Below are 12,793 nucleotides of genomic sequence, written 5' to 3'. Positions count from 1 at the left end.
ATGGTACCAGGCCACTTCTTGTCTGGGTGGAGATAACTCGGGACTGATTTTGGGGTGATTATGTGTGTGGGGAGGGTGGGGGAGCTATAAGATTTTTGCCCATGATTGGCATTTATTGATTCCCATAATAACTGAGTTTGTTTCAATTACAGCTCTGATGTCGGTAAAGGAAATGGCCAAGGGTATAACCTACGATGACCCAATCAAAACCAGGTAAATACATGTGCTGACTGAATTATTCTGGATTTTGTTAGTTGGTGCAGGTTGAACAACCGGTTTCTGGAAATTGTTGGTTGTGGGGGGAGGAGGCGGTGACCTGTTGGTCAAGTTGGATTACCTGTATCGTGCATCTGTCCTTGCAGCTGGAACCCACCTCGGTACATACGCTCCATGCCCGAGGCTCGCAATGAGCGAGTGCGGAAGAAATATCACATCTTGGTGGAGGGGGAAGGCTTGCCGTGCCCTGTCAAACACTTCAAAGAGATGAAATTTCCGCCCGGTAAGCCTGATGAACCCAAAATGGGAAGGAGATAGTTACCCGGCCTTGATGGGTTGCCGGGAGTTGTCAAGAGTTTGATGCCTCAGGAAGATCACAGGCTTTGGAAGTGTAGTCACTGTTGTGATCTAGCAATCATGGTAACCTGAATGATCATAGCAAACCCCACAAATAGTAATATAATACCCAGCTATTCTATCTGAGTTATGTTGCTTGAGGAATTTATATTAGATGGGACAAAGATTGCAATGGAATTGTTGTTGCCCCAGTGTATAATGCATCTAAAACAAGACATCTCCAGCCACACAGTACTTTCTCAGAACTGTGCTGGAGCCCAGCCCAGCTAATGCCCATCTAATTCCTCAGCGTGTGCCTTGCCACCTTTTGACTTCTCAATGAATGCATAAATGCACATAATGTTGTATAAATCTCTGAGAAGGCTGTACTTACTGTTCATGAACCTGAAGGTAACAGTTCTTTTCAATTGAGATGTTCAGTTCCATCCATGTTGTCAGTTTACCAATGTTATCAGGTAAAAATATAAGAGACTAGAGCAGGAGTAGTCTCTTCCATCTTACTCCACCTTTTGCCATTATGCTGATTAAATTTTGACCTCAATGCAATTTTTCTATGCTATCCACATATGTCATGAGCCCTTAATGTTCACAGATCTATCGATCTCTATTTTGAAATAACTCCGTGACTGATCCATTCCATCCCTCTGCCACAGTGAATACCATAGATTTGGCAGCCTCCAAATGAGGAAATTTGTCCTCCTCTCATAGATACATAGCTACATAGACAATAGGTGCAGGAGTAGGCCATTCGGCCCTTCGAGCCAGCACCGCCATTCGATGTGATCATGGCTGATCATCCACAATCAGTACCCCGTTCCTGCCTTCTCCCCATATCCCTTGATTCCGCTCGCCCAAAGAGCTTTATCTAACTCTTTTGAATGCATCCAGTGAATTGGCCTCCACTGCCTTCTGATGCAGAGTTTTCCACAAATTCACAACTCTGGTGAAAAAGTTTTCTCCTCATCTCAGTTGTAAATGGCCTACCCCTTATTCTTAAACTGTGGCCCTTGGTTCTGGACTCCCCCAACATCGGGAACATGTTTCCTGTATCTAGCGTGTCCAATCCCTTAATAATTTTATATGGTTCCATAAGATCCTCTCATCCTAAATTTCAATCCTAAATGGCCTACACCGTACTGAAAACAGCTTGAAGCCTGATAGTTTCATATTGTGTACATAATCCTGAGCTCTGTTACCAAGGCATCCAATCCAATTTTTAAAAAAACTGATTAAAACTCAACAAACATTAGCATTCACAGCAGACCCTGTGGCATTGCACTGTTTAAATAGTGGTCTTGGTGTGGGAATGGATTGTTAAATTTGTTCAAGTATGGTGAACACATTGCATTTCATTGAACACATGCATTTTAAATTGTGAGGAATGTTGATCACTTAATTATACATATAGCTTAGAACAGTTCTAACCAGAACTGTGACACCGGAGAGCTTTCTTTATGGTGTGCAAGCAAGAAGCTGTGTTTGCATTGCCATGTGGTAGTTTGTTGATCTGAGTGAAATTTGTTTGAAGTGAACTTCTGGTTTCCCCCCGCCCCAGTCATTGAGTTTTTAATTTCAACATCAGTCAAGAAATGTTGTTACAACAGATCAATTATAAAGATTCAAGCATGTATAATTGTCATATGCACTGTGAACTCCATAGTTGGGGTTGTGCAGGATGGTTCAAGAATCTGGTGATTGATGGGAAGAAGCTGTTCATGAACCTGAAGGTAACAGTTCTTTTCAATTGAGATGTTTATTCAAAGGTAAATGTTCTCTTGGGTATTGGAGACCAGTTGTTGAGTGGTCTGCATTATACTGCTTACAATAATATGCTGCCGCTGTCACTCGCAGTTATGTCTCTGGGCTTATGGGATTCAAGCTACACCTAACCTGTGTTTGACCATGTATTCCTGGTGAAGTTCTTGGTACTTTGATTCCAGCAATTCTGAAAGGCTTGAAGAAGAAGGGGATTTTGCATCCAACTCCCATTCAGATCCAAGGAATTCCAACTGTGTAAGTACAGAGATCGTGCAGGGAGCACCCATTTATAGGAGGGGAACTTGAACAGTGGGATTCCTGGGCTTTTATGTCCAACACTGAAGGTGCAATGAGACTTGGGTGAGTTTATACATCAGTCACTGAAAGTAAGCATGCAGGTACAGCAGGCAGCGAAGAAAGCTAATGGCATGTTGGCCTTCATTGCAAGAGGATTTGAGTATAGAAGCAAGGAGGTCCTACTGCAGTTGTACAGGGCCCTGGTGAGACTGCACCTGAAGTATTAAATGCAGTTTTGGTATCCTAATTTGAGGGAGGATATTATTGCTATTGAGGCAGTGCAGCGTAGGTTCATGAGGTTAATTCCCGGGATGGCAGGACTGACATACGATGAAAGAATGGGTCGACTGGGCTTGTATTCACTGGAATTTTGAAGGATGAGAGGGGATCTTATAGCAACACGAGACCAAGTGTTTGGGCCCAAACTTCTCCTGCATTGGTGCAGCACCCACTCCTCCCCCCCCCTCCCCTCCCCTCCCCTCCTCCCCCCCCCCCCCACCCCCAGGCTAGATGCAGGAAAAATGATCCCGATGTTGGGGAGATCCAGAACCAGGGGTCACAGTTTAACAATAAGGGGTAGGCCATTTAGGACTGAGATGAGGAAAAACTTTTTCACCTAGAGAGTTGTGAATCTGTGGAATTCTCTGCCGCAGAAGGCAGTGGAGGCCAATTCACTGGATGTTTTCAAGAGAGAGTTGAATTTAGCTCTTAGGGCTAAAGGAATCAAGGGATATGGGGAAAAAGCAGGAACGGGGTACTGATTTTAGATGATCAGCTATGATCATATTAGATGGCCTAGTCCTGCACCTATTTTCTATGTTTCTAAAATATTTTTTATATTAGGCAGCTCTTTCAGCACCCCTGGAATCCATTCCTGAGGACTGTGTTTAAGGGGGCACATTGCAGCAATATTTGAATGACCTTGGCTAGCATTCATACTGGGTAGGGTTAAGTGCTGGAGTTGACCTGGTATTTGCATCTCTCTAACTTGTTGTGCTTGTTTCAGTTTGTCAGGCAGGGATATGATTGGCATTGCGTTTACTGGGTCTGGCAAGACTCTGGTTTTTACCCTGCCCATGATCATGTTCTGCGAGGAACAGGAAAAAAGGCTGCCATTCTCCAAGAGAGAAGGTCCATATGGACTCATAATTTGCCCATCTGTAAGTACCACTCTTCTCCATAGAGAGCCTGATCTCTTCTACCGAGATGTTTTAAGGGGAAGCCATTCGAGTCGGCAAATCACTGGCACCAACACAAAGAGGCAGCATCTCGGGAGAGAAGGAATGGTGATGTTTCGGGTCAAGACCTTTCTTCAGACTGATGACAGGGGAGGGGGCAGGTCTGAAGAAGGGTCTCGTCCCGAAACGCCACCCATTCCTCTCCCTAGATGATGCTGAATATATGGATACACTGAATATTGAATACATTGAAAATTAAATATAGAGCTCAATAAGTAGCAACTCAAAGAGCAATCTGGACAGACCCATGTCTGCGGAGATATTAGACAGTTATCACATTCACATTTAAAAACTGCTGTTATCCATTTTCTGTTCAAATGCATTAAAGTCTCAGTCTGAAGAAGGGTCTCGACCCGAAACGTCACCCATTCCTTCTCTCCTGAGATGCTGCCTGACCTGCTGAGTTACTCCAGCATTTTGTGAATAAATACCTTCGATTTGTACCAGCATCTGCAGTTATTTTCTTATACTATATATAAAGCCTCTTGTCTCGATCACTTCCTGGCAAGTTTTGCATTCTTTCTCTTAAGTAAAGAAATTCCTCCCTGATTCTCTGTTTGATTCAATATGTTACCTCGTATTTTGACCACTATTTGTATTCTCTATCAAGTAGAAACATTCCACAACCACTCTGTCAAATCTATTTATAATGTTAAACTGTTCTATCAAATATCTAAATCTTTTCACTTTAAAGAAGAAAACAGCTTTTTAAATCCTTCCTAATAACAATAATATCTCGGCTCTGGAATCTGCATTTTAACTTACTTTTTGGGCTTTCTTTAGCAGTCTTATGCCCATTTCTTTAGAAACTAGAACTATACTCGTTGCTCTGAAAATGCATCCAGGCCAGGACTTAAATGCTGAATGAATTTAGCATCACTGGTTTTGAATTCTACCATTCTGTAAGCAGTTCCCAATGCTCTTAATATTTTTGAATGCTTTGAATGTTTCTGCTTGTAAAGGATCCGTTCTCCTGTATTTCTTGGCCCTGTCACCCTATCTAGGTGCTTATTGTCTAAAGGATAGTTTAAGTTCATTTGCCATTTAAATACCCAATCTAGAAGTTTTCTAATTTTTGGAATGCACTTTTCTTTGTTAATTCCACTACCACAGGATTTTCAGCCATTGCCCTTGCCCGACCTCCATCCATCCTCCCTGTACCCCTCTCCTCCCAAAGAAAACTACAGCTCAATTTTGTGTAATGTCTTCTTTCATTCTGCACTCTTAAGTTGATATAAACTGCAGTTTTTACATTGGTTTATGTGATCATGGAAGAGGAATAAATTTAACTCCTTGGGACTCTTGCACCATTAAACAAGGTCAAGACTGATCTGAGACTTGCCTGGTTTTGCCCCAACTTCAAACGCATTTTGTGATAAAGTGTTTCCTTGCCTTGCCTTTCAAAGGACCAGGACTGATTTTTTATTTTGATTGGAATCCCCCAATCTTGGACTCTCTAAACAGAGAAATTCGTTTTCTCTATCTACCCTAGAGGTTCTCTTAGAATATGTTTAAAATGGTGTCAAACCACCACTGGTGGATCTTATCAAACCACCGAATTCCTGGAGAGACAACCCAATTTTGTTGTAATGTTGTCTGCATTAAAATTTGACAAGCAAGTCAACGCTGTGGTAAAATCCAGCTTCGTACAATAGCTAAAATCAAACCATTCCTCCAATTTGACGACATTGAAAAAATCATCCACGCATTCATTTCCTCCCGCCTAGACTACTGCAACTCCCTATACACTGGGATCAGCCAATCATCCCTGTCCGGCCTGCAATTGGTCCAAAACGCCGCATCGAGACTCCTGACGGGTACCCATAAAAGGGACCACATCACCCCGATTCTGGCCTCTCTCCACTGACTCCCAGTACAGTGCAGAATCAACTTCAAGCTCCTCCTATTCACATACAAAGCCCTAAACGGGCTTGGCTCCCCTATATCAAAAATCTTCTAACCCATCACTATCTCCAGGTCCCTCAGGTCGGCTGACTTGGGGCTACTGACCATCCCACGGTCTAGGCTTAAGCTCAGGGGTGGCTGCACTTTTGCGGTTGCAGCTCCTAGACTGTGGAACAGCATCCCTCTCGCCATCAGAACTGCCCCCTCCATCGACTCCTTTAAGTCCAGGCTCAAAACCTATTTCTACTCCCTAGCGTTTGAGGCCCTCTGAGGGGGCGCTGTGAACTGTTTATGTATGTGCTGTTATGTTTGTGGGCCGTTGTATGTTCGTTCTTAGTACCTGAACTGATGTACAGCACTTTGGTCAACTTGGGTTGTTTTTAAATGTGCTATACAAATAAAATTGACTTGACTTAGCTTGCCCAGTCTCTAAAATAAATTTGTCCTTGACTATTCTGATGTAAATTGAATGACATTGGTCCCAGCACTGATTCTTGTAGACATTTTTTTCATCTTTCTCATCGGATTAATCACCATTTACACTTTTGGACTTTTTTTTCATTGAGCAGAATTGTACCAATAAATTCCAAATAATTCGGGTAAATTACAGCAGGAGTGTTTGATTGAAGGCAAAAAGCAAGGTGATTCTCTGGAATTCCATCAAACAGTTCCAAGCAGGTACAGAATAATTAGCTACAAAGTAAAGCCCCCTCTGACACTTTTAACACTCCCATTGTGGGTAAAGAGTAAGTTAGTCACAGACTAAAACTCATTGAACACTGCTAGGACATGGTATTTGTTTTGTTATCTTGAGATACCATTTGAGAATTCTTTGAGGACTTTTACAGCAAATTAAAAGATACTTTTATCCAATCAGCTACGGCATAAATTCCTATCAGAGCCAAAATCTTCTGCATTTCCCACGACCCGTCGCATCTTCACAGCTGGCATCTCATCCCCTGCAACTGACTGTCTTGGTCATATCTCAAAGACCTCAGGCCATTGCAATATGCACTGTACACATTCCACTCTTGTGACCTTCTGCAAGTTAAACAGTTGTTACTATGGAAAATAATGTATTTTAGTAACTGGAGATGTATTGATATTTGTAAGATGCTCTGCTGAATGTTTGTAGGCTAAATAAAATGTTCCCTTCCTTCCAATGCAGAGAGAATTAGCGAGACAGACCCATGGGATTATCGACTATTACTGCAACTTGCTGCAAGAGGAAGGCTTTCCCCCGCTTCGCTGCGCACTCTGCATTGGTGGCATGTCCATCAAGGAGCAGATGGAGGTTGTCAAACAGTATGTACAATGATTCTGTAGGCCACTATCAGTCCTTCCAGTTCATGCCCTATCCTAATACTGAGAGAATGTAACTGGTTCATTCCCTTGAAACATAGTTAATACCCTTTGTAAATAGGAAAAGGTTAAAAAAAAAAGATCTACGCAATGAAGGATGGCAAAGATAACTGCTATTGGTATTGGTTTATTATGGTCATATGTGCCGAGGTACAATGAAAAGGTTTTATTTGGATGATAGATCTTTTTCTGGACAAGCACCCAAAGAGACGCCACGGTCAGGCAGCATCTTTTCTGTTTAGTGGGGGGAGTAAAACACGAGATTTGGATTTGACAAGACCTCTCACAGAGCGGGAGATAAATAGCCCAAATAAAGTTTTCAGTTAAGTTGGATAAATAAGTGATATTAGCCAGGGAGATGAGGAGCAGCCCTACCCAGCTACCAGTTCAAGAATGCGGAATCATGGGCCAGAGCAGGGCGTGCCCTGGGGGACAAGTGGTGTCAATCTGAATCCTGAGCAGGGGAAGGGGATTGAACAAATCGAACACAAGCAGGAGTAGGCTGTTTGGTCTCTCATGCTTGCACTGTGATTCATTGAGATCTTGGGGCCAGGGGAAATGTTGAATCCCACAGAGGAAGTTGGAAGGGTTCAGAGTATAACGGGTCCTTGGGGTGACGCGGTGACCCCAGGCAATAGTGACATACCAGGGGGGTTGGGAATGTCATCTCAATGTCATGAGCGATGGATTGCACACTCACGAGTGGCTGCACCACCTGTGGGGATGGTTGGAGGGAACTGGCTCTTATTTTTGTGTGAGGAAGTTTCTCAGCACACACGGGAATTGAAGGTATGTTACACGTGTAACCCGGCAGAGGTGTGCACATGATGGTTGCCACTCCTGGACGGCTGATGGATCTCCTGCAGAAAAAGATGGTCGGCTTGGACATCTGTCGTTACCTGGCACTAGATGAAGCCGACAGGATGATAGACATGGGTTTTGAGGAGGACATCCGCACCATTTTTTCCTATTTCAAGGTAACAGCTTATTCTGATAAAGCTCTTGGTAATAAAGGACTATAAGCACTCTATTTGTCTCAAGCAGAAATAACTGTGACACCTTAAGATCATAAGGCCTAGGAACAGAATTAAGCCATTCGGCCCATGAAGTCTGCTCCGTGGTGATCTGGGAAATGTGTTAAGATCTGAATTAAATTTACACATTTGCGTCAGGTGATATCCCATTTCTAATTGGCATCAGAAGATTCCTGGTAGACTTAGTCACATGTTTACCATCTCTTCAGTCTTTTCAACACACTTCAATAATAAATAACCAGAGTCTTGTGAGCAAAGGGGTTTAACCAGTCGAGACTCCCTGAACAAAAAGAGAATAAACCGGATAGCCTGAACTAAGGTCACTGCACCATGCTGCCCGAATATAAATAACCAACCTCTGCAAAGATGCAATGTATGAATATACTCTGCACTCAGAGCAGAAGGGAGTGGCTCACTACACCTCAGGTGCAATGGACAGCCCCACCCTGCGAACAATGGATTGGCCACTTTAAAAAAATGAATTTTGATTATTTGCTCTTTGCTCAGGATGGTTTGCTTGGTGATTATGCAGGTCATTACTTTGATTATTTCTCTCTTCCAAACTATGGCATTGGCCATTTCTCTTACTGAGTCTCCACCACTCCCATTACAGATTTAAACATTGGGTCCTTGTATCTTCCTGTCAGTGCGTTTCTGAGTGTATTCAGTCAGCCATTCCAGAGCCATTGACACAAGAGACTGTAAATGCTGGAATCTTGAGTAACTCAGTTGGTCAGGCAGCATTTATGGCGGAAATGGACAGACAACATTTCAGACTGAATTAGGCTATCGACCCACAACGTTATCTGTCGATTCCCTCCATAGATGCTGCCTGATCCGCTAATTTCCTCCAGCAGTTTACTATTTTTCTCGAACTATTGCTCTTTTTCCTAACAGGAGGTCTTGGGAAAGAAGCTTTCTCCCTGAGTGGGTCTTGTGAGAGTATTGACTGCGCCTAGTTTAATGGTTTTTCTTTCTTCTGTGTCTGATCTTCCTGCAGGGCCAACGGCAGACTCTTCTCTTCAGTGCCACAATGCCAAAGAAGATACAGAACTTTGCCAAGAGTGCCCTGGTGAAGCCCATCACCATCAACGTGGGTCGGGCTGGGGCTGCCAGCCTTGATGTGATCCAGGTGAGATGCATTAGATCAAACATGGTGCATTGACTATGTACCTCTCAAAGCTTCAATTTCTCAGCAAGATGTAGATTTTCTATTGATGGTGTTTTATAGATTTATGGTATTGGAAGAGTGAATTCATCTCATCGTGATCATGTCAACGAAAAATTAGTTTATTCTCATTTCCCTCCTGTCAGTTCATAGCTTTCGCCAGCTTATGAACTGCTCACCTTGCCCCGCTGCCCCACCGCCTCTCTTATTTTTCTGCTTTCCTTCCTGACTTTTCGCCTTCCCCTTCATTTCTCTGTCCCCACCTGGATCCTGGTTCACCTTGTCTTGGGGTTCCATCTCCTTGAAGCTCCCACATTTTTCCCTCCATTTTCTCCTTCACTTTCCTCACTATTTCTTCTGAGTTCCTCTTCTGTTATCGTTCTCCGTTATTTCCAGGCATCCCCCCCTTCCCGCCATCCCACTCTCACCCTAACATCTTAGTCCACTTGCCAATGTTCTTTCCCCATCTCTACTTTCCACTGCCCCTCCAGCTCTGCCCCTTCTCCTGCTCTCTTCCCCTATCTGTCCTCTGACTCACCCTGCCCATCCCACTGTACCACTCCATACCATCCTATTCAATTCGCCGACCCCCTTCTCCCACAGCCCATTCCCTAACCCGTGCTTACCTTTCTGACCTGCCCCCTTCCAATCCCCAAGTAACTTCAGATAGTCCCTGCTTTCCCTCTCTATCCCCTCCCCCTTCCCAGTTCTCCCACTAGTCTTCCTGTCTCCGAATACATTCTATCTTTGTCCTGCCTCCTCCCCTGACATCAGTCTGAAGAAGGGTCTCGACCCAAAACGTCACCCATTCCTTCTCTCCCGAGATGCTGCCTGACCCGCTCTCCAGCATTTTGTGACTACCTTCGATTTAAACCAGCATCTGCAGTTTTTTTCCTACATATCTGGAACCTAATACATTGAGTTGTAGGAGCCTTCCCACAAGTCACAATGTGCTTCTCAGCTCATATTTAGGTTTGTTTTCGAGTTTTCTCTTAGTGCTTGCCAATATAAATCATGTCTCCTTGTGTTTAGGAAGTCGAGTATGTGAAGGAAGAAGCTAAGATGGTTTACCTATTGGAATGTCTGCAGAAGACTCCACCTCCGGTAATGGAATTACCTTTTTTATTATGGGCACCTGTGGAATGGGTAATGAGTGGCCAATCCAATCCCTGATTGTGTGACCCTATGAAATATGATGAAGCATTGTATTTTGGATATGGATCTACAGACTGTCAACCTAGTCTGTGTATTCTTAAACCAGGGAATCTGAGGTTTCAGTCAAAATAACAAAATCTTTTTTTGCTTCTTTAACACTGAATGAACGTGCATTCCTTCAGTCAGTAAAAGAAACAGAAACATTTATCTACTTTCACAATCCTGGGGAATGAAGAGAAACCAGGGCTCCTGATGCCTCAGAAACTTTGTGCAGAATTGTTATCTAATGGCCAGCTTCAATGTACCTTTTCAGGTGTTGATATTTGCAGAGAAGAAAGCTGATGTGGATGCCATCCATGAATACCTTCTTCTGAAGGGTGTGGAAGCTGTCGCCATACATGGAGGGAAAGGTGAGTCCCGATACACATCGTCTGCCCTCACATCTGAAATTGGTGTTTTGGCAAGATTGTGGAGGCAATGAAGCCCATGGTGTGTAGCTCATTAGGCAACACCAGAAGAGCAGGGAAGAAGAAATTGAAAGTTTTCCTTCAAATAATGATGGAAATAAACATCTGAATTGCTTTTCCTCACACTTTTTTGGATCAAAGTGCACTTGCCACGTTTGTGGCTATCTACAGATATCATGTAGACTAGAACTTCCTTCCACATTAACTACATGGCCTACTTTGGTTATCACCAAACTATTTAATAATGACTGTGACATTGTAGTCCTCCTCATTTCCATACACCCTGGAGAACATGGAGCCCAATGCTGAGCCTTGCAAGAACCCACTGCACCAACCTTGAAATCACTAAATTATTGTCGACTGTTGTCTTTTGCTTACTGACACTGAATCAATTTTTAGTCCATTTTACCATTTCCCTAAGATCCCAATGTCTTTATACTTTTAATCAATCTGTCATGTGAGATCTTGTCAAAGGCCTTGATAAAGTCCATGCATGCTATCCCATCTGTTCTATCCTAAATTGTTATCTCCTTTTAAAAAAAATATATCAGTTGATCGCAGATACAATCCTTTCTTCGTAAATCCCTAATGAATATTATTCATTAACTCTTGCCCCTCAAATTGCTAACTTCGGCAATTTCTTGGAAACATTCCAATTAATTTGCTTGCTTACAATCAGAGGCCGACCTTTTTTCTCTTTTAAAATATTGGAAACATATCAACAACTTTCCAGTCCTCTGGGCCCATACCTGCGACCACAGATCATCAGAAAATAATAAAATAATCTTGCCTCGTTTAGAACCTGCAACACTTTATCCAGGACTGCCTTTTATCTGCTTTTAAAGAAGTCAGACCTTTCAATGTGCCCTTCTTCCATGAAAACGGACGTACATACTGTTCATTCAGAATTTTACACTTGCATTTTGCCTCCTTGCTCAGACTGCCTTTTGGTTTCTGTAAGGACCAATCTCCTTTCCTTTTATGCATTTGTAGAACATCTTGGGGACTTCCATGATTTTAACCAATAATATTGTCTCACACCTCCTATGTCTCTCCACCTTCTGTTACCCTGCAGGGTTTCAATAGTGTTGAACTCTTGATTGCTACCATTTGCTTCCCTTTGCATTACCCAGGTTAGTGTGTTCTACCACATCCATGGAGCCTAGATTGTGTGCTGCTCCTACTCTTTAAAATGAAAACATTTTTGGTCTGAGCAAAAATCTAAAAGCTGCAGATGCTGGAAATCTGAAATAAATACAGAAAATGATTAGCAGGTCAGGAAACATTTGTGGAAAGAGTAACAAATTAATATATCAGATCAAAATCCCTTCTTCAGAGCTGACAGACCTTCAACGGGAAATGCTAACTGTTTCTCCTGCCGCAGATATTCTTGACCTTCTCCATTTCAAGCCTCCTCTGTATCCCAAATTTTAATTCCTACCCGTCGGTGGCTTTACTTTAAACTGGAGTTCCTTTCCTTAGCCCCTCATCACCTTCCTAATCATCTCGATGATCAGGCCTACATGTGCTCTTGTGGTCCTGTCAGTTTGTTCGTTCATCATTGCTGTGTGTCTTGGATCATTTACCGTATTTGATATTCCAAATAAATACAAGTAATTGTGAGAAAATCTTCCATTGTGAAGACTAATTAATGAAGGAAGTTTGGCTTGAGTAAGCCAGCTCCACAGATGGTAAGTCCGGTCCGTGGGCTCTGCGAACCAGAGCCCCAGATGGTCCCAGCTGGAGGCCGCCAGCTCCTGGTGTTTGGCCGATGGTAGGCCGCAGCCGGAACGTAGACACGACCCAGAAAAAGGTCGCGTCTCCGTTCGGAAGAGA

At 43.1% G+C, this 12,793-nt stretch overlaps 1 protein-coding gene across 2 annotated transcripts in view; it reads left to right on the top strand.

Moving 5' to 3' along the window:
- Positions 1–12,793, top strand: part of ddx41 (DEAD (Asp-Glu-Ala-Asp) box polypeptide 41) — a 33,772-nt gene that overhangs the window by 13,974 nt on the left and 7,005 nt on the right. For both annotated transcript variants that reach the window (XM_078401859.1, XM_078401857.1), the window contains exons 5-13: positions 153–213; positions 363–499; positions 2,514–2,586; positions 3,635–3,788; positions 6,940–7,076; positions 7,948–8,110; positions 9,168–9,299; positions 10,368–10,439; positions 10,804–10,900. In XM_078401859.1, the coding sequence (XP_078257985.1) occupies positions 153–213; positions 363–499; positions 2,514–2,586; positions 3,635–3,788; positions 6,940–7,076; positions 7,948–8,110; positions 9,168–9,299; positions 10,368–10,439; positions 10,804–10,900 (1,026 nt within the window). The remainder of the gene's footprint in view (positions 1–152; positions 214–362; positions 500–2,513; positions 2,587–3,634; positions 3,789–6,939; positions 7,077–7,947; positions 8,111–9,167; positions 9,300–10,367; positions 10,440–10,803; positions 10,901–12,793) is intronic.

Source organism: Rhinoraja longicauda, chromosome 6 (genome assembly GCF_053455715.1).
Source record: "Rhinoraja longicauda isolate Sanriku21f chromosome 6, sRhiLon1.1, whole genome shotgun sequence".
Taxonomy (NCBI): Eukaryota; Metazoa; Chordata; class Chondrichthyes; order Rajiformes; family Arhynchobatidae; genus Rhinoraja; species Rhinoraja longicauda.
Note: the sequence above shows the minus strand (reverse complement) of the source record. Positions and strands in the feature narration are given on the sequence as shown.